General features: G+C 36.8%; 1 protein-coding gene across 4 annotated transcripts in view; it reads right to left on the bottom strand.

Moving 5' to 3' along the window:
- LOC140503334 (sulfotransferase 2A1-like) overlaps positions 1-27,370 on the bottom strand; it is a 30,118-nt gene extending 2,748 nt beyond the window's left edge. The window contains exons 1-6 of one of the 4 annotated variants that reach the window (XM_072607217.1): positions 27,044-27,370; positions 24,608-24,837; positions 20,032-20,158; positions 18,293-18,387; positions 14,697-14,877; positions 3,197-3,277 (exon numbers count right to left, since the gene is read on the bottom strand). In XM_072607217.1, the coding sequence (XP_072463318.1) occupies positions 3,197-3,277; positions 14,697-14,877; positions 18,293-18,387; positions 20,032-20,158; positions 24,608-24,837; positions 27,044-27,176 (847 nt within the window). In that variant the 5' untranslated portion in view covers positions 27,177-27,370. Of the gene's footprint in view, positions 1-868; positions 3,278-7,508; positions 14,311-14,696; positions 14,878-18,292; positions 18,388-20,031; positions 20,159-24,607; positions 24,838-27,043 lie in introns of those variants that run through there. The other 3 variants (XM_072607216.1, XM_072607219.1, XM_072607220.1) reach the window with 3 other exon arrangements.
- Between the last annotated feature and the right edge of the window lie 623 nt (positions 27,371-27,993).

The following is a 27,993-nucleotide window of genomic DNA, read 5'->3' as shown; positions in this document are numbered from 1 at the left end:
CTTTTGCCTCTTCTCTTGTATTTTCTTTTCTTTGAGTATCCCTACTCTAGACATTCTGTTCTCCATGCTCTCAACATTCTGCATATTCTCACCTACTCTTTAAGGCCTATTCTTTCTTCTTTCTCCTATCTCTACACACTGATATCATAATACTTTTTTTTATAACTTTCCTCAGGCATGCTCCCATTCTTGCTCTCCAACACTATCCTCTAATTCTCATTCTGGGGTGTAGGGTGTGCTCAGGGAGGATCAGCACCTTTGGAGTAATGGCTGCTGAGCATTTTGGGGGGCTTTTTCCACCTTTGGTGTCCACCTGTTCCACCTAACTCTTACTTGTGGCTCCAAGGAGGTGCAGCATGTGCAGCAGTCACACCCTGGTAAACTGTTTCTCCCTCTTAGTCATTCTTGGCAAAGTTCTTGCTACAATCCTCCTTAATAGGCTGATCCTTCACTTGGAAGATGGTCATGTACCTGAGAGCTGGTGTGGCTTCAGAAAGAGCCAAGAAACAGTTGATATGGTGTTTGCTGCCCAACAACTCCAGGAGAAATACCTGGAGCTGAACAGAGGTCTGCATACAATGTTCGTAGATCTAACCACGGCCTTTGACATTGTTAGTCATGAGGGCTTATGGAAAATTATGTCAAAATTTTGGTTGCATGGAGAATTTCATCAGTATTGTACATCAATTTCATAATGGCATGTTTGCCTGGGTTCTGGATAATGAACAATGCTCTTGTGCCTTCCCAGTCACTAATGGAGTGAAACAGGGCTGTGTGCTTGCTCCCATGATTTTAGTATGATGGTTTCAGTCATGTTGACAAACGCTTTCAATGAGGATGAACACAGCTTCAAGGTCAACTACTGTACTGATGGTAAGTTTTTTAATCTGAAAAGGCTACAAGCCAAGAGCAAAGTGGAGGGAGTGTTGGTGCATGATTTTCTGTTTGCAGATGATCATGCACTCACAGTCTCTGAAGCTGAGACACAACAAAGTGTGGATCACTTCTGTGCTGCCTGTGCTAATTTTGGCCTAATAATTAACACCAAGAAAACACAGGTACTCTATCAGCCACCACTACATCATCCATACATGGAACCATCAATTACAACAAATGGAGAAGCTTTGAATGCTGTGGATAACTTCACTTCCCTTAGTAGTATACTTTCCAGGGATGTACACATTGACTATGAGGTTGATGCACACATTACTAGAGCTAACTCAGTGTTAGGAAGGCTCTGAAGAAAAGTGTGGGAGAGAAGAGGTATTGGACTGACTACCAAACTGAAGATCTACACAGCCATTGTGCTGACCTCATTGTTATATGCTTGTGAAGCTACCAGTGCCATGCCAAGAAACTGAATCGCTTCCATTTGAACTGTCTTAGGAAGATTCTGAGGATCACCTGGCAGGATAAGGTACCAGACACTGAAGTCCTTGCTTCAACTGAACTGTCAAGTATTCAAACTATGCTTCAGAGAGCGCAACTCTGATGATCTGGCCACGTTGTTTGAATGCAAAATGTCCATTTGCCAAAAAGACTATTTTGTGGAGAACTTGCATGGGACACGTGATCACATAGTGGCAGGAATAAATGATACAAGGACGCTCCCAACGTCTCTCTCAAGAACTTTGAATTTGACTGTGCAACATGAGTGACACTGACACAGGACTGCTCAGCATGGTATGCCCACATCAGAAAGGATGCTGTGCTGTTTGATCAAAGCAGAATTGAGGCAGCACAAAGTAAATGCAGGATGCACCAGTTTGGGATATCCACTCCAAATATTCACATGGAGTATTTGTGCCCAACTTGTAGAGCATTCCAACTTCATATTGGTCTGATCAGTCACAGTCAGACACACTGAAATTACACTTTATCATGGTGACGTCATTTTGGTCCTCTTCAAAGATGGACAACAATCAACCAAACAATCAACCAACTAATTCTCATTCCATTCTTACTTTCTCCATTCATTTCATATTCTCCGAACTTATCCCAATATCCGTCCTTTCCCTAAGACCCTTGCTTTTCTTACTGTCTTTTCTCCTATTTCCCTTGTGGTCACACTTCTCTCATCTCAGCCAGTAATCCCCATTGCCCCTGATCTCCTTACTTTCTTCCTTATGTGTCTTCTTACCTCTCCCCCTTTCCTACTAAACATCCAGCTCAGAGCCCTCACAAATTACTCATCTTGAAGCATAAGGGGGAGAATATAAGAGGTGGAAGACAGGTAATACATTCACTTGATTCTGTGGAGAAAATGAACATTTTTGCAAAGAGAAAGAGATTCTCGAACCAGAGGGTCATTACCATTTCCTTCAAACATCTAAAGACTGTTGCAGGGAAGAGAGATCTGCTGAGATGACTTTGTTGAACAATTTTTCCTGTTCCAAAGCATGTGATTTTCTAGATTTAACCCCTGGGGTAGACACACAGGAGAATCTCAAATATAGAACTAAACAGGAAGTAATTTGAAAAAAAGTCTCCTTTCTTGAAGGACACATGGGCTACCAAGTGGTGCAGTGGATACAACACCTTGTTTTGAGTCAGGAAGACCTGAATTCAGATCTGACAGCCAATACTTCCTGGCCATGTGATAGAGGCAATTTGCTTAACACTGTCTCATTTTCCTCATCTCTAAGACAAGCTAGAAAAAAAAATGATAAACCATTCCAGTCCCTTTCCAAAGAAAATCCCAAATGGGATCCTGAAAATTGATTCACAACTTAAATGATTGAACAACAACCACAACAACATACATGGTCACCAGGTGTCAGGCAACCAAAGCACAGACTGGAGAAGAGGTAATAATATTCAAGGCCAGTGATGTGCACCTCCCAGAACTGACTCTAATTTAATCATGGTCTTCAATGATCTTGCCAGTTCTTCCTTTAATGCACACTAGATGTGAGATATGAAAGGGCCAGGGGGTGGTGGAAAGAAAATCATTGTCTTTTCCTCAGGTTTGGAAGTTATTTGTAGTGAATTAATGTAATGAATGGGGAGCCTTAATTTTGGTCTCATTACTGAAACAAGTAGCTATTGATCATTGTTCTGTGCATCCAGTTAATCTAGTGTTTAGAAACAGGATTAGATTAAGTTTCCCAGCCACCTATCACATGTAGAATTAAAGGTAACATCAAGTTGTCAGCTCCTTAACACTGCTCCCAGGGGAACAGTTTTTGATCCAGACCTGCCATCCTCTCCTGGAAAAGATTATCAAAGTCTTCACTCTGAGCTACTGTGAAGTGGTTTTTCCAGTCTCCAGCGATTCCTGCCAGACATGGAGAGAAAGAGTTAGGAGGTACTTTCAGACAGACTCATTCCACTCCTAGAGGGGCCATTTCCAGTCATGCTGATCTATAACTTGCCAATGGGCCCAGATGACTCCATAGGATAAAGTAAGGCTGGTGATTTTGCACGGCCCTCCTTAACTTAAATCCCATTCATTTGCAAGTCATGGCATCACCTTTCTGATATCATTGTGCACTTGAAGGGAAAGGACAAACAACAACATACACACCTGGAGAGTTTTTATCTCTTTCCTCATTAAGGGAAAAAGTCCATGGATGGGGACTTGGGGGATTGACCTTTATTATGGAGGTCATAAGGAAATGACAAATGAGCATTGTTATCAGACATCCCATAAAATAATGCAACTCTAATTCAAGAGCTGCAGAGCCATTTTTCATCCCAAGACAACTTTCAATGTTTGAAAGAAACATATATTGAATGGAGATTGGGTGGTTGAACCTGGCTAAAGTCAAGAAACAGATGGATAAAGATGTATGAAGAACAAAAATAAAACCTAACCATAAAAGGTTACTATACTGGCAGAGAAGATCAAGACACAAATTCAGAAACCAGTGATGTGAAAACACCTATAAGAAAACCTCAAATAAAAAGTATGAACTAGACAAAAACCCAAGAAGAATTTCTGGAAGATTTCAGAAAGGATTTTTAAAATCATATAAGAGATATAGAGAAAAAAAGTGAGAAAAGATTAAGATTGAATTTTATGTTAGATAAAACAGCTTAGAAAAAAAGGAAGAGAAATTTTGAGAAAGCAGAATTAAGAGGAGTCTGGAAGGCAGTCATTAGAAATCTAAAAGACTTTTGATGGGAAACACCATGAGAGAGAGAGAGAGAGACAGAGACAGAGACAGAGAGACAGAGACAGAGACAGGGACAGAGAGACAGACACAGAGAAAGAGAGACAGAGACAGAGACAGACAGACAGACAGACACAGAGACACAGAGGGAGACAGAGCCAGAAAACCATAGATAGAGACAAAAAGAGACACAGAGAGATGGAGAAACAGGGAAAACTGTGGTGGAGAGTACAATGTATTGAAAACAGAATCCAACAATATGTTGTTTACAGAAAAAAGATACTTGAAACCAAGAGACACAGACATAGTCAAATTAGACGGCTGGAAGAAAATCTATTTTGTTTCAAATGAGGTTCAAAAAAAAGGCATGAGCAGCAGTCATAATCTCAGACAAAGTAAAAGCAAAAATATGCCTAATTAAAAGATAGATTGTTCAGTTGTTTCAGTCACGTAAAACTATTTGTGACCCCATTTGGGGTCATAAAGATACTGGAGCAATTTGCCATTTCCTTCTCCAGCTGATTTTATGGATGAGGAAACTGAGGCAAAAAGGGTGAATTGAATTGTCCAGGGTCACACAGCCAGTAAGTATCTGAGGCCAGATTTGAACTCATGAATATGTCTTCCTTTTGCAAGCCCAATGCTCTATCTCCTGCAACACCAAGCTGTCCTAAAAGGAAAACTACATTTCACTGAAAAGTAGCATAGGCAATGAATATGAATGGCATCATAAACAGTCAACACTAAACACATATATGTGTCAAATGGCATAGCATCCAAATTCTTAAAGGAAAAGTTTAGTGAATTAGAGGAGGAAATAGACAGCAAAACCATAATGGGTGGCCTTAATTTTCCTAAGTTTTCTCTAACACTAGATAAATTTAACCATAAATAAATCAAAAATTTGAGAAGATGAAGAAAATTTTAGAAAAAGTTAGATATGCTAGACCTCTGTAGAAACCTGAATGGAAAAAGAAATAAATACACATTTCCCTCAGCAATACATGGCACTATCACAGTAACTGACCATGTATCAGAACACAGAATCCTCACAACTAAGTGAGAAAAAAGAAAAACATTATATGCATGCTTTCCAAATCATGGTACAATAAAAATTACATTCGACAAATGTTCATAGAGAGATAAATTACAAGATGGTGCAATAAGAGCAAGTAGTCACCTAAGCTCTAAGACAAACTCCTTCAGATAGTTCTAAAAAGAGAATCTGAACCAATTTTAGAGGCAGAATCCAATGAGAGACAGTGGGTGACAGATTTCCAGCACAACATAGCTGGGAAGGTCGATGGGAAGGATCTGTTGTATGAGGGTAGAGGAGCACAGAGTGCAGAGGCTGTAAGAGTGCAGACCCCACCGTAGCAAAGCTGAGCAGGATGCACCAGGCTGTCTGAAGCACTGTGAATTCTCAAACATATCAGCCTAGGATGGGAGTCCAGTGGAACTGAGAAGCGCAGAACCCAATATAACAGCAACAGCCGCTCTTGAGACTATTAACCCACAGGTTGAATGTCTGTAAGTCACTTACTTCAACTTCTGGGAACTGAGATGGCAGAGTGATCAGTAAATGCTATCCCACTCCCCTTGTTCACCTTGAAAAATCCAGAGAATTTTTCCCAGGAAAAATCCTGGAATAGTGAGATCAGCTGAAGGGGTAAACAGTCTCTTAGACCATGTGGCTAGGACAATTGCAAAGTGGGGGGTCCCTCTTGCTGTGGCTGAAGAGGGCATTGCAGCACCTGAGCTGTCCCAGAAAGCCTCACATCATGAACTAGGAAGAGGTCCTGAGTCCCAGGGGTGGGAGCCCCATAAGTGCTAACACTAGGACCCTAGAGATGCTTCAGCATAGCCAAGAGAATGGGGAAGTCACTATCTCAGACAGGGTTGACCAACTTCTTAGCCCACCTGTGTTCTAGCTCAGGAGAGAACACTTCTTGTGGCCAGAGCACTCCCTCCCCACACCTCACACAGCCCAGAGAGCCCCAGGGTAACTCCAGGGAAACTCAGAAAAACTTCACCTAACCTCTGCTTTGGCACATCAGCCAGCTCAGCGCGAGGAAATCTGAAGCAGCATTTTAGCTTATAGCTGAGAGAACCAAAGGCCACAGTACCCAAAGACTCAAGTTCCAAGTACAATAACCATGGAACAGAGCCCCCTGTGCACTAGAAACAGAGATGCATTTTAAAAGTCAAGAAAAAGGCAATCATCATGAGCAGGAAGCAAAATAGAAATGAAAGGCCCATATAATCTTACTATGGGGACAAGGAGCAAAACATGATTACTGAAGAGGTCAGCATTGAGACAGTACTCTCATTTGAAAATTCATAAGGCAGATAGCAAAGTGGATTAAAAACCATAATCCAACAATATGTTGTTTACAAGAAACACATTTGAAAAAGCGGGATACATACAGAGTAAAGGTAAAAGGTTTGAGCAGAATATATTAATCTTCAGCCAATGGAAAAAAGCTGAGGGAGCAGTCCTAATCTCAGACAAAGCAAAGCAAAAATAGATCTAATCAAAAGAGATGATGAAACAAGCTATATCCTACTAAAAGGCACCATAGACAATGAAGCAATATCATTGCTAAGTATATATGCTCCAAGTGATATAGCATCCAAATTCTTAAAGGAGAAATTAAGGGACTTACAGGAAGAAATAGACAGCAGAGCTACACTAGTGGGGAACCTCAGCATCTCATTCTGTGAAACTGATAGATCTAACCTCAAAATAAACATTAAAGAAATTAAGGAGGTGAATAAAACTCTGGATTAGGTAGATTTAATAGATCTCTGGAGAAAACTGAATGAGGATAAAAAGGAATATACCTTTTCCTCAGCGGGACATGGCACATATGCAAAAATTGACCATGTAGTAGGGCATAATAACTTCACAATTCAGTGCAGAAAGGCAGAGATAATCAAGGCATCCTTCCCAGATCATAATGCAATAAAAATTACATGTAATAAAAGGTCATCGAAAGATAGATCAAAAATTAATTGGAAACTAAATAATCTAACCATAATGAGTGGGTTAAACAACAAATCATAGAAACAATGAATAACTACTTTCAAGAGAATGACAATAATGAGATATCCTCCAAAAAATTATGGAATACTGCGAAGGCAGTTCTTAGGGAAAGTAGTATATAATTGAACACCTACATGAATAATAGAGAAAGAGGAGATCAATGAATTAGGCATGCAGCTGAAAAAGCTAGAAAATGAAAAATTGACAATCTCCAAGTAAACAGCAAATTAGAAATACTGAAAATGAAAGGAGAGATTATTAATATTGAAATTAAGAAAACTATTGAATTAATAAATAAAACTAAGAGTTGGTTTTATGAAAAACAAATAAAATTGATAAACCTTTGGTCAATTAGATTTAAAAAAAAAAGAAAGAAGAAAACAAAATTACCAATACCAAAAGTGAAAATGGTGAACTCACCTACAACAAGGAGGAAATTAAAACAATAATTAGAATTTACTTTGCCCAACTGTATGCTCATAAATTTGACAATGTAAGTGAGATGGATGAACATTTTAAAAAATATAAATTTCCCAGAATCAAAGAAGAGGAAATTGAATGCTTATCTCCATCTCGGGAAAAGAAATTGTGCAAGCCATCAATGAACTCCCTAGGAAAAAAAATGTTCAGGGCCAGATAGATTTACAAGTGTATTTTATCAAACATTTAAAAAACAGTTAATTTCAATAACATATAGAGTATTTGGGAAAATTCGTGGAGTCCTACCAAATTCTTTTTATGGTAGAAATATGGTTCTGATACCTAAGCCAGTAAGAGCCAAAACAGAGAAAGAAAATTACAGACCAATTTCTCTAATGAGTATAGATGCACAAGCTTTAAAAAAGATATTAGCAAAAAGAATACAGCAACTTCTCACAACAATACATTATGATCAGCTAGGATATATATGAGGAATGCAGAATTGGTTCAATATTAAGAAAAGTATCAACATTATTGATCATATCAACAACAAAACTAACAGAAAACATATGATTATCTCAATAGCTGCATAAAAAGTTTTGGACAAAACTATTAAAAACTCTGGAGAGTATAGTAATAAATGGAACCTACCATAAAATAATAAGCAGTACCCATCAAAAACCATATAAAGCAAGTATTGTATCTAATGCGAATAAGATAGATTCATTTCCAATAAGATCAGGGGTGAAGCAAGGATGTCCATTATCACCACTGTTATTCAATATGGTACTAGAAATGTTAACTTTAGCAAGAAGAGAAGAAAAAGAAATGAAGGAATTAGAATAGGCAAAGAAGAAACCAAGCTATCATTCTTTTTAGATGATAGGATGATATGCTTAGAGAATCTCTGAGAATTAAGCAAAAAACTACTTGAAATAATAAACAACTTTGGCAAAGCTGCAGGTCACAAAATAAACCCAGAGAAATCATCAACCTTTCTATATATTATTAATAAAGCCCAACAGTAAGAGATAAAAAGAGAATCCCATTTAAAGCTATGGTAGACACTATAAAATATCTGTGACTCTACCTGCCAGTACAAACCCAGAGACATTATGAACCCAATTACAAAACTCTTTTCACACAAATTTAAATCTAAGTAAGAGGAAGAACATCAGTTCCTCATGAGTAGGCCCAGCTAATTTACTAAAAATGACAATTCTACCTAAATCAATTTACTTATTCAGTGCCATACCAATCAAACTATCAAAAAATTATTTTCTAGAGCTAGAAAAAATAATAACAAAATTCACCTGGAACAACAAAAGGTACAGAATATCCAGGGAACTAATGAAAAGAAATGCTAGGGAAAGTGGCCTAGGCCTACCAGATCTCAGATTGTATTATAAAGCAGCAATCATCAAAACCATTTAGTACTGGCTAAGAAATAGGTTATGTACTCAAAATGCAATAGTCAATAAATATAGAAATTTGTGTTTGATAAACCATAGATACCACCTTTTGGGATAAGAACTCACTGTTTGACAAAAACTGCTGAGAAAACAGGAGAGCAGTGTGGTGGAAACTGGGCATAGACCAAGGCCTGACACCATACAGAAGAATAAAGTGCAAATGAATACATGATTCAGGTATAAATATTGATGCTTTAAACAAATTAGGGGAGCAAAGAATAATGTATTTGTCAAGTTTAGGGAGAATGGAGAAATTTTTGACCAAACAAGAGAAAGAGAACATTATGAAGTGCAAAACGGATAACTTTGATTACATTAAATTGAAAAGTTTTACACAAAGAAACCCAATGTAACCAAGATTAGGAAGGAAGCAGAAAACTGGGAAAGAATTTGTGCAACTAGTGTTTGTGGTAAAGGCCTCATTTCTAAAATATATACAGAACTGAGTCAAATGTACAAGAATATAAGTCATTCCCCAATTGATAAATGGTCAAAGGATAAGAACAGGCAGTTTTCAGAAGAAGAAATTAAAACTATCTATAGTTACATAAAAAAATGCTCTAAATCACTATTGATTAGAGAAATGCAAATCAAAACAACTCTGAGGTACCATATCACACCTATCAAATTGGCTAACATGACAAAACAGGAAGATGACAAATGCTAGAGAAGATGTGGGAAAGTGGGAACACTAATTCATTGTTGATGGAGCTGTGAGCTGATTCAACCATTCTGGAGAGCAATATGGAATTATTTCAAAAGGGCTACAAAAATGTTCATAATCTTTGACCCAACAATATCACTTCTAGGACTGTATCCCAAAGAGATCATAAAAATGGGAAAGGGTTCCACAGGCACAAAAATATTTATAGCAGCTCTCTTTGTGGTGGCCAAGAACTGGAAATCAGGGGAATGCCCATCAATTGGGGAATGGCTGAACAAGTCGTGGTATATGAATGTAATGAAATACTGTTGTGCTACAAGAAATGATGAACAGGAAGACTACAGAGATGTATGGAAGGACTTAGATGAACTGATGCTGAGTGAAAGGAGCAGAACTAGGAGAACTTTATACAAATCAACAACCACCGTGTGAGAGGAATTTTTCTCATAGACTTAACCCTTCACAGCATTGCAAGGACCTAAAAAATTCCCAATAGAATCTTCAGGCAAAATGCCATCCACATCCAGAGAAAGAACTATGGAAATGGTTTGCAGAATGAAGCAGACTATTTTCTCTTCTGTTTTGTTTTATTTTGGTTTTTCTCATGCTTTTTTGCATTCCTCATAATTCTTCCATGCAACATGACTAAGGTGAAAATGTAGTTAGTAAGAATATATGTGTAGAATCCATATAAGATTGCATGCCATCTTGGGTAGAGAAGGAGGGAGGAAGTGTGAAGGAGAAAGGAGGGAGGGGAAGAAAATCCAAGATTTATGGAAGCAATTGTAGAAAACTGAAAACAAATATATTAGTTAGTAAAAATAATGCACATTATCATCCCTATTATTCATACAAGTATACTATATGTAATGGACATGCTGGCTATAGCAACAGTAGAAGAAAAAGTAATGGAAGAAATGAGAACAGGCAATGAGGAAACAAAACCAGTCACCTGGCAGATGATATGATAGTATATTTAAAGACTCATCTAAAAACAAACAAGCTAAAATTATAAACAACTACTTTGAGGACATGAAACAAACCTATACAAATCATCAGCATTTCTACTTATTGAAAACCAAGTCAAGAAGTAAGTGACATCAAGAAAAATGCCATTTATTGTAACTGTGGACAAGATGAAATGAGTAGAGTCTAGCTATCAAGACAAACTGAGAAACTATACAAACTCAATAATAAAATAATATTCACACAAAGTAGGATGTAACAAATGGAGAAACAGTAATTGTGCATGGGTAGAATCAGTGAAAATAATAAAAAATGAAAATTCAGCCAGAATTCCTTTATTTATTCTGTGTCAGTTGTATCAAACTACAGAAAATTATTTTCTGGAGCTGATAAAAATTGTAATAAAAAATTTGTCTGGAAGAAAAAATGTCAAGAATATGAAGGGAATCTAAAAATAAAATGTGAGTGAATGTGACCTAGTCATACCAGCTCTCAAATTTTATTACATCTGCTTATGGCTAAGAAGAGATGGGCTGATCTGTGGAATAGATTAGGTCCACAATTCACAGTTTTATATGACCATAGTAATTTGGTGTTTTATAAATACAAAGGTCCATTTTTTTAAACAAGAACTTATTATTTTCAAATAACTGCTGAAAAATACTAGATAGCAGTTTGGTAGAAAGTAGGTATAGACCAACATTTCACAAAGAATTCCAAAATAAGGTCAAAATGGGTATGTGATTTAAACATGAAGGGTGATACAATCCAATTAGAAAAGGATGTAAAATTTTACCTCCCATGTTTGAGGACAAAGGAAGAATTTATGATCAAACAAGAGACAGAGAGCATATAATGGAGAAAGTTTATTACATGAAAGTTAATTTTTTCCCAGAAACAAAATCAATGCAGCCAAGATTAGAAGGAAAGCAGTAAACTTAATAAAAATTTTGCAGCGTTTTTTTTTCTGATAAAAACCTCCTTTTTCAAATAATTAAACAATTTTGCCAAATTGCTAAGAACACCCAACATTCCCCAGTTGCTAAATATTCTAAGGAAATAAACAGGAAGTGTTCAGATGAAGAAATCAATACTATCCATTTTAATATGAGAAATACTCCACATCACAATTAATTAAAGAAATTCAAATAAAGAAACTGTGGGGTATCACCCCACAGTTAGATAGACTAAAATGAAAAAAGGGGGAATTGACAACAATTAAAGAAGACACTGAAAAATTGGAACACTATTGCACTGTTGGTTGTGTTATGAATTGATCCAACCATTCTAGAAAGCAATTTGAAAATATGGCCAGAGGGCTATGAACTGTGGATGTATAGCCTTTGATCCAGAAATACTACTAGGTCTACATCCCAAGGAGATTGAAGACAAGGATGTATATGTACACAAGTACAGATAGTTCTCTTTTTGTGGTGACAAAGTATTGGAAATGGAGGGAATATCCCTCCATTTGGGGAATAGCTCAACAAGTGGCGGTAAATGAATATGATGTAATATCATTGTGCTATAAAAAATGAAGTCCAGGATAGTTAAAGAAAAATCTGGAAGCCTTATATGAACTCATTCAAAGGAAAATAAGCAGAACTAGGAGTGTATTGCACAAAATAACATCAACATTGCATGATGATCGACTGTGCATGATAGCTGTTATGACCAATACAGTTTTACAAGACACTACTAAATGACATAAGGAAAAAATCTATGTAACTTCTCAGAAAGAAGTGATGAACTCTGAGTAGAGATCAAAGAAAACTTTTTTTTTACTTTATTTTTCTTGGGTGTTTTGGGAATGCTTTCTTTTTTTAAAAAGGAAATATACAATATGGGCCAATGTCTTGCATGATTTCACATATGTAATCTCTATAAAACTCTTTGCCTTATGAAGGAAGAGGTCAAGAATGAATGAGAAGGAGACAATTTTTAATTCAGTGTTTAAAAGATGAGTGATAAGTTTTTCATTTATTTGTGAAATATTTAATGAAATAAATGAAAATATTATGAAAAAAACCTCAAATAATGAAGAAATTCAGTAAGAAAGTGAGTTTTTTAATGGAAGTTCAACAGTCTGGGTTTCAAATAGATGAACTTGCCATGCAATTCCTACCCTACAAAATTGATTTCATGAATAGGGTTTTGGGAAATCGATGCCACCTGCTGGGCAAACATCTGAGATCATTTTTTTCCTCTTTTCCTTCCTTCCTTTCTTCCATCCTCCCTTTCATTTACTATTTGGAGAATTTGGTCTAACTAAGTTATGTGTTGTAGCAATACAAGCAATTGTTAAAGATCTTTTATTGTTTTTCTTGTTTCAAGGAAGCACTTGATATTCAATAAATTCTGACCCTGCCAAATCCCTTATTAACCATGCTACAAAGCTGACTGTAAATTACAAAGTAAAATTGAAGTTTTTCCTTTGACTTTGCAGGAGATTAGATATTGTATAGTACATATTTCAGCAGTGACTACTCTTCTCAAGGAATTCATCCTCTCACTGGGGAAAAAAACAGAGATATTAGGGCTCATCACATGAAAAGAATTGCTTGTCTTAATGGTTCAGATTCAGCACTAATGGCAAGGACCAGCAGTCCTTAAGATGTAATAGGAACACTGACCCAGGGGAACATCGTGACGGTGATATAGTACTTGATTTGAAAGAATTGTGAGTTCTAGATGCCCTCTTGTAAGAATGGGATTGAAAGTTCAGTGGCCAATTAGGAAGGAAAAGATGAAAGTGGGCATTGGGAATAGGACTGCTTCTAGCCAGAACACATCCATTACATCCAAACAGAGTCTGCCATAGTCTTCTGGCAGAGAGACAGATACAGAGATGGAGACAGAGACAGAGAGACAGAGATAGAGAGAGGCATCATTTGTAGCTATAATAGTTAGGTAATTTATGTAAACTGTCAAAATGCCTGTTAATAACACTGAGAAGTCTATAAAAAGTCATTGCTAAAAGGAGTTTTCTTCAGAAACTTGTCTCCATACTCTAAAGGATGAACCTTTTGATTCTTGGCTGGTATGTGCAACTGAAGTAATAGAGAAGTAGAGGGAACAAAGGTAGAGAATTAGAATTTTCCTGGAAAGCCTCCAAGATGTTGGATTTGCCCTCACCAACTTGCACCAACACACCAACATTCTGATACCCATGTTGGAAAATTTACATAGGAAGGATATGCAATTTTCAGGAAAAGGCTGGGGTCAAATGAGCAGGAATCTTTTCTTCAATTTTTTACAACTCTCCTAGATAATGAAGTCATGGAATACTTGGAACATCTTCCATTAAACAGAATGCTAGTCAAAGGAAAAGTGACTGATTGACCCAAGTGACCAGTTTGTTAGAGAATTATAGCAATTGATCCAGACACTTGTGCCTGATTAATAAGCAATGACAGTCAATCAGTTATCTCAATTGATGACAATGAGGAAGTTCAAGATAAGAATGATGGATGGAGAAAGAGCTCAGCTATGGATGTTACAAATTTTTACTTCAGGACATTCCCACAGGAATGTGACAAGAAAGTCAATTGACAGACTGTCCTGGATTCAATAGATTCCACCTCAGGAGTTCAGGGAAAGGCTGAAGGAGGATGAGACACTTTGAATCTGCAGGGACCAAGAATTAGGTGATCAGAGGACATTTCATTTTCAGCCATTCACCATTTATTATATAAATGACTGCATCCAATCATAATAAATACTGGGGCAGCAGTGACACTTGGGATGCTCTGCTCAGACTTTTGGGAAAGTTTCCCCAAAAAGAACAGGTCTACTAAAAGAGTAAATACATGATAGGTTCCTGAATCACCCTTGCCTCCCATCCATGGGTAGATTCTTGTGCTCTCTAATATGTAGTATAGATGTAAGAAACATCTTTATCACTTTTTCTTTCAACCTGTGCTATTGAATTCAGACCCTCTTTTCTGACTTCAGCAAAAATATGAAAAGATGCCCACACTCTTTGCTTCTTTATCTTTAGGGCTCCTACTCACCCTTTCTTAACATGCTTCCTTGGCTGTGATCCATGAAACAGTCAAGTGCAGTTGAATAGTTGGCCATTTTCCTTTCTTTCATGATAGAGAAGGAAACATTCTTTATCACTAAGTTTATTTCTTCCTCCTTGAGCTTTGTTCCCAAGAAATGACAAATCTTATCCACATTTCTCAGCATATCCTGTGGAAAGACACCTCAATGTGAGAGAAAGAAGTGACAGAAAAACCCAACAATTAACAGGGAAGAATCAAAGTGAGGAGGAATCGAGGGGTTAAGACTATGAGAGGGGTGAGAAAAGGTATAGGGGAAGAGGAGGATGAGCCCAGGAAATAGAAATAAATAGGAAAGAGAAAGGGATAGGAAAGGGAATTAGATGGAAAGGGGCAGAGGAAAAAAAGTAAGAGGAGCTACTGAAGAGGAAGGATGAGAAGAAGAAAAGAAAGAGGAAGAGCCGCTGAAGTAGAAGGAGAATAGAAGAGTTAAAAAGAAAGAAAAGGAGATAATGGATTGTCAAGGATTGATTATGCTTCTATTGTGTTCAGGACTGGGAATACAATGAAAACAGAAACAGTTCTTAATATGAAGGAACTTACATGCTGAGGGACATCAGTATGACACTGTGTATGCATTTTAGCATACAAATTAAAAACAAAATAAAAAATAATTTAGAAGAGGACATATTACCAGTTGGGGACATCAGGAAGGGTCTCCCTTATGAGAGGGCATTGTGCATAATGGTAGAAGAAATGCAGGAGACAAAGTTAGACAACTTTTTCTAGGAGCCTGACTGCGAGATAGAGAATTATAGAAAAATTTTGAGAGTGTTATAACAAAATCTGAAATCAGGACATTCCCTCAATAATGAAACATATTCGGGAAGGAAAAATTAAAAACAGTTTGTTAAGAACATAAAGGTAAGAACTTTGAGTGCTTCTGGGCACTGAAATTCAAAACCACCAAGTATCTCTTCCTGACCTGCCAGACCAGTTTCAAAATAAGGGAAAGAATCCTGATAAATGCAATTTTCTTCAAAAGCAGTACGCTTGAGGCAGAGCCAAAATGGTGGAGTAGAAGCTTCTCACCCTGGTAGAGCTCATCAGCCAAGACCCTCAAAAACACCTTTAAAAATTACTCAAATGTGTGTGTGTGTGTGTGTGTGTGTGTGTGTGTGTGTGTGTGTGCATACAGACTAAGACAGAGACAGTGAGGCACACAGAGACAGATAGACACAGAGGGCACAGGGTGAGCTGATTATGAAGGAGTGACATCCAAAAGAGAAAATTAAGTGTTGAGAGTAATGTACTAGGAGAAAGAGAAAGGGAGAGGAAAAATGTAGTAAATCATTTCACAGAAAAGAGGTAAGAAAGAACTTTTACAATGGAGGGGAAGGTGAGAGGGAATAAGTGAACTTTGCTTTCGTCAAATTTGGCTTCAGGAGAGAATAACAATTACAAAAAATTTCCAGTTTGCCTGACTCTTCATGACCCCATTTGGAGTTTTCCTAACAAAGCTACTAAAGTGGTTTGCCATTTCCTTCCCAGTTTATTTTACACATGAGGAAACTGTGGGTAACAGGGTTAAATGACTGGATAAATGTAGGAAGCAAAGAATGAAATAGTAGGTAGGGAGAATTAAGATGAGAAATGCTATCTGTTGAAGACGATTAGACCAACTGTATAAGTGAGGAAATGTGTGTGTGTTTTTGTCCTTCATTGCCAAAGAAGACCATGCCATCAGAGAAATGATGACATGACTTGCACTTGACTTTGTTTTGAGTGAGGGAGGGCTGTGCAGGTCAGCAGCCTCACTTCTCCTCCAGAGCCATCTGAATCCAGTGACCAGATATTCATCAGGATGACTAGAGATGATCCAGGATGAGGCAATTGAGGTTAAGTGACTTGCCCAAGATCACACAGCTAGTGAGTGTCAAGGGTCTGAGGTGAGATTTGAACTCAGGTCCTCCTGACTCCTGCACTGGTGCTCTATCCACTGCACCACCTAGCTGAAATGCTTCATAAGAACAAATGCCACTTTTTCATCTGAGATCAAAGTAAAGGGGAGGCTGATACCAAGGGTTTCTTGAGATGTAGAGGAGGGAAAAAAGGAAATCTTATGTCAAATGGCTTGCATTTTTCCGGTAAAGTATGAAACCAAGTCTCTTGCTTGAGAGAAAGAGATTAGTGAAAAGCTTCAAGTGAGAATTCTCTGTAAGGAGTGCCCTAAAGAATCAGTTATGAAAGAATAAAAGAATTGTGATGCTGTAGTGAGAGATGAGCTGAGATTAGATACCATGAACGTATAGGAGGCAAATAATGGCTATGTGTCTGGCAATCCATAAATGACAACAGGAAGAGGGCTCATGGGATTTAAGAGTAGAGGACAATGTAATGTCAACTTGTTAATGATAAGCAGCATATGGAGGAGCAGAAACAAAAACAAGAGCAAGACTCATGACCTCAAAGAGTTCGTATAGAATGAAAGAATTAAGGTCACAGCAAAGGGGGACATTTGATTCAGAAGGAATGATGCATAGCAAGAGGTACTATGATAAGACATTTTGGGAGAATAAAAGGATTTGAGAAGGGAGAAAGGAAGGAGGGGAAATCATAATTTCAAAAGAAGGAGAGGTAAAAGAAATGGAGATAAGAAAATGTGAAAGATGAGTAGTTTCAGAAAGAAAGGAAAGTACAAGATCAAAGGTGTCCAGGAGAGGCAAAAAGGGCTTTTTACTGATCAGAAGTGCTGAGAAGATGAAGTGAACTTACCTGCAACAATCTTTAAAAGCTTAGACAGAGTGAACTGGAAATTTCTGACCTCCAGGAGAAGATACTGACAACTAATGTATATATCTCTATATATCTATCTGTGTGTATGTTTATGTGTGTCTGTATATGTGTATATATATGTATATGTATGTGTGTATATATGTATTGTGATTATGTGTATACATATGTACATAAAAGTATATGTATATATATATATATATATATATATATATATATATATATATATATATATATATATATGCAAAATGAATGTTGGTTGCTCAGGAGGGTCTATCTTCAAGAGATGTCCTGAGGTTGCTCAGGAGGGTCTATCTTCAAGAGATGTCCTGAATGAATTAGATAGTATTCTCTTTGATTGAGAAAAGTTGGACTGTTAGTGAGAAATCTATCAAATTGTAGCTAGGTGATTATATTTCTTTAATTCTTACTCTATAATGATTTTTAAAAATTAACTATGTTCTGCTTCTCATTAGTCTGTGTGTTTACTATGTTTCTTTTTAAAGTATGTTATATTTATGAAATTGTAGTCAAAAGGACAAATATTCCACCTCCTTTCTTCCACTTCATTGGATTTCTGGAAAACAGAAACAGTACTCACAGCACCAAAATTTTCTCTACTCTTGTGTTTTACAAGTCAAAGGTAGATCAGAGAAATGAGATGGAGACAAAAGGTAAGATAGACATGAAAGTAAAGGATAGTGTCTAAGGAGAGTGGATCAAACAGTTGAAAGAAAGGGTAGAAGAAAAAAGCTGACAAGAGCAAAGGAAGATAAAAATGAGGGGAAGGAAAGGGAAGATCGAGCACTTACATGCAGAAGTTCCTCGTAAGTCAAGATTAGGAAGTTTTCATTGTCTTTCAGGGACAGCCAGCCACGGATGTGGTCAAACCAAGATCCAAATGGGACTGTGGAGGCAGAAGAAAAGAGAGGCCCCTTAACCAGGAATGTTCCTTCATTTACACATTCAATAATATTGCATTCATTCACTAAATATTGACTCAGGTTCTACTCAGTGGCAAAGTTTTGTTTGAGTCTGCCACTGATCAGGTTTTTGTGACAAAAATATAAAGATGAGAACATTTCTCTAGAACTGAAAAGGCTCTCTAAAGACATACAGTCTAGCCATGTTTTATAGATTAGGAAACTGAGGGACAGGTAGGTAAAATTATTTGTCCAGGTTTTCAGAGTCAAAAAAATGGCATATGGATGACTAAAGTAGTCATTTTTATATATCATGTTAAATTTGTGAAAATGCAAAGAAAAAAATGGAGAACCTACCCTCTTGAATCTGGAAATAGGGGCAGAACAGAGTCAGGATACATGGAACTACAATAAAAAAATCATTGAGGATTTCCACAAGAGAGGCATAGAATTAATAATGTGAGAGATCACATTAATTATATGAAGACTTCTACTTAAAGGAAAGAGCATCATTGAAAGTTTCCTGGAGAGGGTGACTTTTAATATCTAGAGCAGGGGTTAGAACTTGAAGTTTGTCATATTTTAGGAGAAAGAGCCCTGGATTTAAATCATGAGACAAGGAACTTGCCCAGTTCTTCAATATTTAAGTGTCTTTGAACAGGCAACGAACATTAAAATGTTATGAAATGTCTCTTTTTGACGCAGAAGTCTCATCAGGTCGAGTTTTCCACAGTTCATCATCCTCCCTCATGCCATCCCATTCAACACCAATGGCTCCTTATGATTTCCTCTAGAATTAAACATAAAACCCTCTGTTTGGCTTCATAACCTAGCCTCTTCCTCCTTTCTGACTTACTTACTCTGACATATTCTGTGATCCAACGACACTGGCTTCCTTGCTGTTCCACAGAGAAGACCTTCCATCTCCCTATTCCATGACTTTTTAGAATTTTGTCCCCAAGGCTAGCAATTCTTCTTCTCAACCCTTCCTCCTGAATTTGCTCGTTTCCATGAGTTCCCAGATGAAATACCACCCTCTACAAGAAGACTTTCCTGATCCTCCTTAAGGGGACAGTACCTTTTCTCTGTTGATCATCTCTAATTTACCTTATCTATAGTTTACTTGTACATGGGTGCTTTTGTGTTTTCTTCCTCATTTGATTGTAAGACTCTTGAAAACAAGGATCATTATAATTTTTTTTTTTTTTTGCGTTTCTCAGTATTTCCAGTACTAAGTATAGTGCCTGGCACATAGTAAGCTTTTAATAAATGCTTGCCAAGTTTGGAAGATCACTTCCTATTTCTAGACCATGGGCTCTTCATATGAAAAATGAGTAACTTGGACTTAAAGGTCCCTCCAAACTCTGACGGTGGGAGATACATCAGAGGCATACATAGAAGGAAAACCTGAGGCAGCGTGTGTTGGGGAAAAAAGGGAGATCCATACAAAGGAATCTCTCACAACTTAAAGCAGGAGAAATGAACCTGTGGGTCTGCTTATATATGAGGAAAATGGGGCTAGTCTTGTAGTTGCCTCCCTCATCTGTTATCTTGACATACACCTTCTAGAAACAAACATGGCTTTTATTCTAAAGAGGAATAAAGCTTCTAGCTCTTGATGTGCTCACCATTTCCTTGAGAGAACATCTCCAACAGTTCAGAAAAACTTTCTATATGCTCATAAAATTTTGCCATTCTTGTGAAATAATAAAAAGAAACGACCACATCTCTAGGATTCCGCATGACATAAATTATCTGAAATAGAAATAAGGGTTATTATAGACAGCCAAGGCAATTTTACCTTCTCACAACACCCAATTTTTTAAAGCCAATTTGGCTCCTTGTAATTGTTTACTTAACACCTTCTTTCTGGTCACTACCAGTCTCTTCCAATAGAAATGGTACAATCTCTGTCTGCACTTGTCATGCATACATTCCTACCCTAAGTCCTGGTACAGTGTACTACATTTAATTCTTTCTCTGGTGCAGAATTGCCCCTCTCCTTATGGGGTGGCCAGTGGCCTCATCTTGACCATCTGCTGGTCTCTCCTCCTTCTCCACTTATTTTCACCAGGATCCCACCTACAGCACCTTCTCTTCTCCTGGCTTCCTGTTTCTACCCATTCTTCTTATCTCTCCTTATATCTTTCTTCTCTTAAGGAATTGGTGACTTTTCTGATAACTCTAGGCCCATACATTTGATGTTGTGTTTGACATCATCCCAGAAGTTGAATCTTTCAGTATTCAGTTGGCCTTGAACTTACCTTTTTTCATTTTACATTTAAAATTTCCTTTCTATTATTATGAATTTGGCAAACAACAATAAACATGAACACTTTCATGCATAAGTATAAGCCTGGTATTACCTCACCTCAATTCATTCAATCACTAATAGATCAGAAATTTCAAATAAATCAATCACCGGTTGTACATAAGATGTATGTAGGCAATGGTTTACTCCCTTATATCGCTTTATGATGTTTGAAACTCTTTGATTAGATTAAGAAACAAAGATTGATTTGAATGGCTAAGTCACTCCCTGCCCTCAATTAGGCATGAGAGCTAAAAAGATATAGGCAGTCAATAAATGCAGTTGAAGAAATGCAGGACCAATATTCTAGGTCAAATGCTTGAAGCTGAAAAACTGTAACCTCCTCATTTCCCTCCCTATTTCTTGAGAAGGCAAGCAGTTTGATACAGTTTTTAACATGTGCAGAGAAGACAAACATATTTCCATGTTAGTTATGTTGTGAAAGAAATCAGAGATCAAAAAAAGAAAAAAGAAGTGTAGAAAGGCATGCTTCCATGAGCATCCAGACTCCATCAGTTCTTTCCATGGAAATGAATAGTATTTTTCACAGTTAAGTCTTCAAGAATTGTTTTGTTTCATTGTATTCCTGGAAAGAGCTATGTCATTAACACGGATCATCATACAATATGGCTGTAGTTGTGTAAAATGTTTTCCTGGTTCTGCTCATTTCACTTTGCCACAGTTCATGTAAGTCTTTCATTTTAGTTTTGAGAGCATCCTGCCAATTATATCTTATAACATAATAGTATTCCATCACAATCACATGCCATAACTTATTTAGCGATACCCCAATTAATGGACATCCCTTACATTTCCAATTATTTGCAACCACAAAAGAGCTCCTATAAATCTTTTTGTATGTATAGGGTATTTCCAATTTTTTTGTTTTTTACTCTCTTTGGAACCAGTGTTCACTTAATTTAGAGAAAGTAAAGGAGCTTTAGAAAACATCTACCTCTGTTTTATTGACTATAAAAAAAATCTTTCATTGTGTTAATCACAACAAAATGTAGCAAGCCCTTCAAAGAGAAGGGAGTACAAAACATCTTATTTGTCTACCAAGAAATTGGAATGAGACCAAGAAGCAGCAGAACCAAAAATGGGACAACTGATCGACTTAGTGTTGAAAAAATTGTAGGTTATATGTTGTCACTTAACCTGCTTACTTCACTTCCTCATATGTAAAATGAACTAGAGAAGGAAATGGCAAAACACTCCATTTTCTTTACCAAGAAAATTTTAAATGCTGTCACAAAGAGTCACAAACATGACTTAAATTGACTGAACAAAAACAGTACCAACAGAAAAAAACTAAAATTATCAGCAAGATTACCTGTAATGAGGACAAGTTAGAAGCCTACCCAATATGATCAGGAATAAAGCAAGGATACCCTTCATCAACACTATTATCTAATATTACAGTAGAAATTCTAGCTGTTGCAATAAAAGACAAATAAACTGAGGGAATTAGAATAGGCAAAAAGGAATTAAACTATTACACTTTGTAGACTATACTACAACTTAGAGAATCAATTGAAAAACTAGCTGAAACAATAAACAAGCTCAGCAAAGTTGCACGATATAAAATATACATTTAAATATCATCAGAATGTCTGCATATTACCAAGAAAATCAAGCATGATGAGATAGAAAGCAAAATTCCTCTAAAAATAATTGAAGAAAAGATAAAATAGTTGGAAGGCTACATGTCAAGAAAACCCCAGGCATTATGTAAGCAAATACAAAACATTTTTCACATAAATAAAGTCAAATACAGAAATTGGAAAAATATTAATTGCTCATGGGCAAGCTGTCAATGTAACAAAAATGATAATTCTACCTCAATTAACTTATATATTTAGTGTCAGACAAATAAATGTACAAAAAATATTTTATATAGCTAGAAAAATTCAGAGCAAAATTAATCTGGAAGAACAAAAGGTCAAGAATGTCCAGGGAATCAGTGAAAAAAAATGGGAAGGTCAGTAGTTTAGCACTACCAAATAACAAAGTGTATTAAAAAGTGGGAATCATCGAAACAATCTGTTACTGGTTAAGAAATAGATTGGTGCAACAATGTAGCAGATTAGGCACATAATAATAAATGAACTTAGTAATATGGTCTTTATTAAATACAAAATACAAATCCAATAATACATTGATAAACACAAAAATCCAAGTTTCTGTGACAAGAACTCAATATCAGTCCACAACTACTGGAGAAACAAGAAAGCATTTCGCAGAAAGCAGGTATAGATGAATGTTACACACTGCATACCAAGATAAGGTCAAAATGGGTATGAAATTTAGACATCAGCCAATTAGAAAAACATGGAAAATTTTGCCTATTATATGAATGAATAAGTCAATAGACAAAACAAGGCTTAGACAACAATGCAGGCTACAAAAGAAATATTTTGATTTTATTAAAATTAAAAAGGTTTTACACACACCAAACCAATGCAGCCAATATTAGGACACAGAAAAATGGAGGAGGGGGAAATGATGTTGTTTCTGAAAATAGTGCCTTATTTCTTAAGTATATAGAGAACTAAGTCAAATTTGTAAGAATACAACTCATTCCCCAGGTAACAAATGTTCACAGGATAGGAACAAGCAGTTTTCATAAAGAAGATATCAAAGCTATAAATAGTCAAAGAAAACACTGCAAATCAGTATTGATTAGAAAAATGAAAATTAGAACAAATCTTTCACACCAATTCATACGTATCAGGCTAGAAAATATGACAGAAAAGAAAAATAACATGTTTCAAAGGATGTGGGAAACTGACATACTATTGGAGTTGTGAACAGATTCAACCAATTTAGAAAGCAAATTGAAATAATGACCAAAGGAAAATAAAAGTGTGCATAACTTTTGAGACAGCAATACCACTATACTGTGTTTATGCCAAAGAGATCAAATCAAAAAAAGAATACGTACAAAAATTTATAGCAGTTCTTTCTTGTAGTCTCAGAGATGTGGCAAGTTGAGAAGATGCCTATCAATTTTGGAATGACTGAACTAGTTGTGGTAGATGAGTGCAATGGAATATTATTATGCCATAAGAAATGATGAGCAGGATAGTTTCAGAAAAACCTTTAGAGACTTATATGAACTGATTCAAAGTGAAGTGAGCAGAACCAGGAGAACATTTTATACAGTAACAGCAAGTTTATGTAATGATCAACTGTGAGTGGCTTAGTTATTCAAATCAACACATTGATCCAAGACAATTCCCATGGACTAGGGATGAAAATTTTTATCCAAATCTGTGTAAAGAAGAGATAGAATCTGAATGTAGATTGAAGCACTTTATTCACATTCTTTTTCTGGCTTTTTTCTTCAACATGGCAATTATACAAATAAAGTGCAGCTGTGCACAAACAAGATATGTAAGGATACATTGGAAATAGTTTAATTTTCCTAGAAGATGAAAAATATTAGAGAGGTCTAGGAAATCAGGTACATTCATGCATTGCCAATGAAACTATGAGTTCCTCAAGCCATTCTGGAAAGCCATTTGGAATGATTTCTAGAATGCTGAATTAATGAATGGTAGTGAGTAGAGAGAGTTAATGTGGCATTCAAAGCTTAAAAGCAAATTGTGGATAATTCTGCAGGCAATGGTATGAAGCCATTAATGATTGTAAGCCATAAGCCGTGAGGAGATACAAAGAGGAATAAAATAAAGGGCCAACATAATTAAAGGGCTATGTTGATATGTGATAGATGGAAAGGTGGGGTAAGAAAATGAATTTGGTTTCTCCCCTGATGTGGCCTCCACTTGCTTTCAGTCATTGAAAGAGATATGTCAGGCATTCACCTTCTAGCCTTCTAGATATTAGCATACCAGTATCCAGCTCCCTGAGTAGAAGACCACTTTGCTCACCTTGGCTTTGCTGTGGAAATAGGATTTGGGGAACAACTGGATGGGGAGGTGGCTGCTATAAAACCGGGGTCCATTTACTTCATTTTTGCCAGATGACTCCTTGAAAAACAGCTTCTGGCCCACTTCTGTTTCTATCCATGGGAATCGATCCCAGGGAGGGACAGATTGAACCCAGGTGGTGTCCCCTTTACAGTAAATCAGGCTGATTATCTCAATGACCCAATTGCTTCCTAAAGGAGAGAGAAGAAAAGAGAAAGTATGTTAATAAGGGCTCTTTTGCATGTGATATCTAAGCCCAGAAGCAATTTTCAATGGGAGATGGAGAAAAGTAGGAAGAAAGAAGGAAGAGGGAAAATAATGAACTAGAGCTTATTCCTGAAGAGAGAACTAGATGTTCAATGGAAGAAAAAAGTTCTTGTCTTCCAATATTGTCATCAGAAAGCCACAGGATATCTGAACTAATTTGCAAAGGGGGAGAGGAAGAAGAGAAGATTAATAAAAGTTGTGGATTCTCTGCTCAGATATGGTGAAGCACCTGTTTGGAAAACTGAAAACAAAATCAAAGAGTAACTGCCTGGGTCACATATGCAGAACCATGACAGAGAACATCCCCAGACTTATCCAATGGATGGCAACTACTCAGTGATGGCAGTTCAGGTGAAATTGGCCAATTCTGCCAGAAAGAACCTAAACAAGATGCCCAATTGTTAGGACATCTTAAGCATGAATATAAAGATCATAGGAGTACTGACTGTCCTTCCTTTTGTATTGAATATTGAAGTTAAGAGATCCTAATGAGAAAAAGTAACTTGTGAAATGAATTTCTATCTTAGAAGAATAAAATTTGGCTTTCTGGATCACAGTCTATAACATAGGGTTAATAGACTACTCTCCAAAGATAGAGTATATCTAAACACAGGGAGTAAGAATGGACTTTCTAGGAGTCTCATGAATATAGTTTAAAAGACTTTATAATAAAGAAGATGGGAAAAGAGGAAAAAGATTTTTTCTCCGTACCCCTTAAGCTAAATGTTACAGAAGTAGCATTAGAGAAACATAGTACCTGAAATAGCCATAAATCTAGAGGATACAAAACCCAAGATAAGAATTATCAGTAAAGTACATGACTTCATGAGTTCATACACAAATTCACAAAGTTCAGCAGGAAGGATCATGATAGGAGAGGTCAAAATGGACCTCAATGATTTCTTTGACATTTTAAAAGAGAAAACTGAAGATCATACTCTCCAGCATTCACATTATGCTTCAGAGAGTGTAACTCCAATGGACTGACCAAGTTGTTGGAATGCAAAATATACAGATGCCCAAAAGACCATTTTATGAAGAATTTACAGAGGGCAAATGTTCACATGGTGGTCAGAAGAAGCAATGCAAGGATGCTCTCAAGCTCTCTCTTAAGAACTTTGGAACTCCTTTGTGACATGGGGAATACTGACACAGGATTGTTTAGCATGGTGTGGCCACATTAGAGAAAGTGCTGTTCTCTATGATCCAAGCAGAATTGAAACAGCTCAAAAGAAAGGAAGGATGAACAAATTTATGAAGATATATAAAAAATGAAATTAAGGGATGAGAGAGAGGAGAAGGGGAAGAAGAGGTAAAATGGGTAAAGTCATCTCACACAAAAAAAAGCAAGAAAAGACTTTAACAGTAGAGGGGAAGAGGGAAAACGTAAGTTGGAATGAGTCAACCTTATGCTCATAGCATTTAGCAGAAGGTGATAATAACATACACACTCACTTGGGTATGAAAATCTATCTTTCCCTATAGGAAAGGAGGAGGGAGGGGAATAATAGAAGAGGAGAAATAGAATAGAGGACATATGGGATGAGGGGATAACCAGAAGCATACAGTTTTGAGGAGGGACAGGGTGAAAAGAGAGAATAAAATAAATGGGGAGCAGGATAAGATGGAGTGAAATATAGTTAGTATTTCAGAGCATGATTATTGTGGAAATATTTTGCATGACTACACATGTATAACCTACATCAAATTTGCTACCTTCTCAATGAAGGTATGTGACAAGGGAGGAAGGGATAGAATATGGAACCCAAAGTTTGAAAAATGAATGTTAAAAATTGTTTTTACATGCAAAAAAGAAAAAAGATACAGGCAGTGGAGTATAGAAATGTGTCTTGCCCTACAAGAAAAGAGAAGGAAACAGCATAACAGAATGGGGGGAGTGGTAATAGAAGAGAGCGAAGATTGGGGAAAGGGATAATCAGAATACACATCATCTTGAGGAGGAGGGGGGAGAGATGGGGAGAAAATTTGGAACTCAAAATCTTGTGGAAGAGGATGGTAAAAGCTAAAAATATATTAATTAGTAGAAAGAAAAAGTCAAAACACTACAGGAGAGCCATTATGAGATTTTCTCCCCAAACACCTTCCCTTGGACCCATCCTTGTTACTTACCTGACTTGGGGTAAGTCACTACAATGACATCATTATTCTTCACCACAAACTCATCCTTAGAAAAGCTGAGGGACTTTATACTGGAAAGCCAGGGGAATTTGATTCCCTCAAAATTTATGTATTTTGATGACATGTCGTTGTAGTATGAGTAAGATGAGGTTTCTGTACTTTCTTCTTTGTAATCTCACCTGAATCCAACCTGCTGGGACTTTTGTCCTCAACTCCCTATCAAGGGTGCTCCAGTGTCTGACACCCTTCAAAACACGCTGTCTTCATGCAACCAGGATGAGATGCACACGACAGAAACTGTCTAAAATTGAGATTGTAAGAGCAATGAAAGTACCAGGAACTGAATGTCTGGGAAATTTTCCAAGGAAGGGATGGACAAGATTAGGTAAATAGTTTAATATACTGACATATTCCAAGGTAGAAAACTTCCTTTAATTTCTGTAGAGATAATTTCATCTTAGAAAATGTAGAGGAACAAATAAGGTGACACTCTCACCTGCATTTAATTTGCACTAAGAGGAATAGTTTGCTATGGAGGAAATAATGAAAACAAAGGGAAGAAATGAACACTCCTGCCTAAAATTTGTGAGTAAGGAGAGGAAGCATGAGCTTAGTATAATATCTAGCCAAAAGTGGGGGTCAGTAGGTTTTAAGGGGTTCAGAAGAAAAATGGATATAACTTGTAGGGAAAGTCAACTAGAGAGAGATGATGTATATTTAAAAAAGTGAAGCTTTTCAGTGACAGAGGGCATCATACTTATCATCTTCCGATGAGATGGGGTGGAGGGAGGCAATGGAGGCCATATTCAACTTTTGCCCTAATTGAATAGTTGTTCCTCTATTATGGTGCATTTGGCTGTGTATATGAATAAGGCATTCTGACCTATCCCATTTTGAATTCCTCCTGAAATTTGCATGACACTAGATAGTAAAATTTCACA

The sequence above is a fragment of the Notamacropus eugenii genome, chromosome 5 (genome assembly GCF_028372415.1).
Source record: "Notamacropus eugenii isolate mMacEug1 chromosome 5, mMacEug1.pri_v2, whole genome shotgun sequence".
Classification (NCBI taxonomy): domain Eukaryota; kingdom Metazoa; phylum Chordata; class Mammalia; order Diprotodontia; family Macropodidae; genus Notamacropus; species Notamacropus eugenii.
Note: the sequence above shows the minus strand (reverse complement) of the source record. Positions and strands in the feature narration are given on the sequence as shown.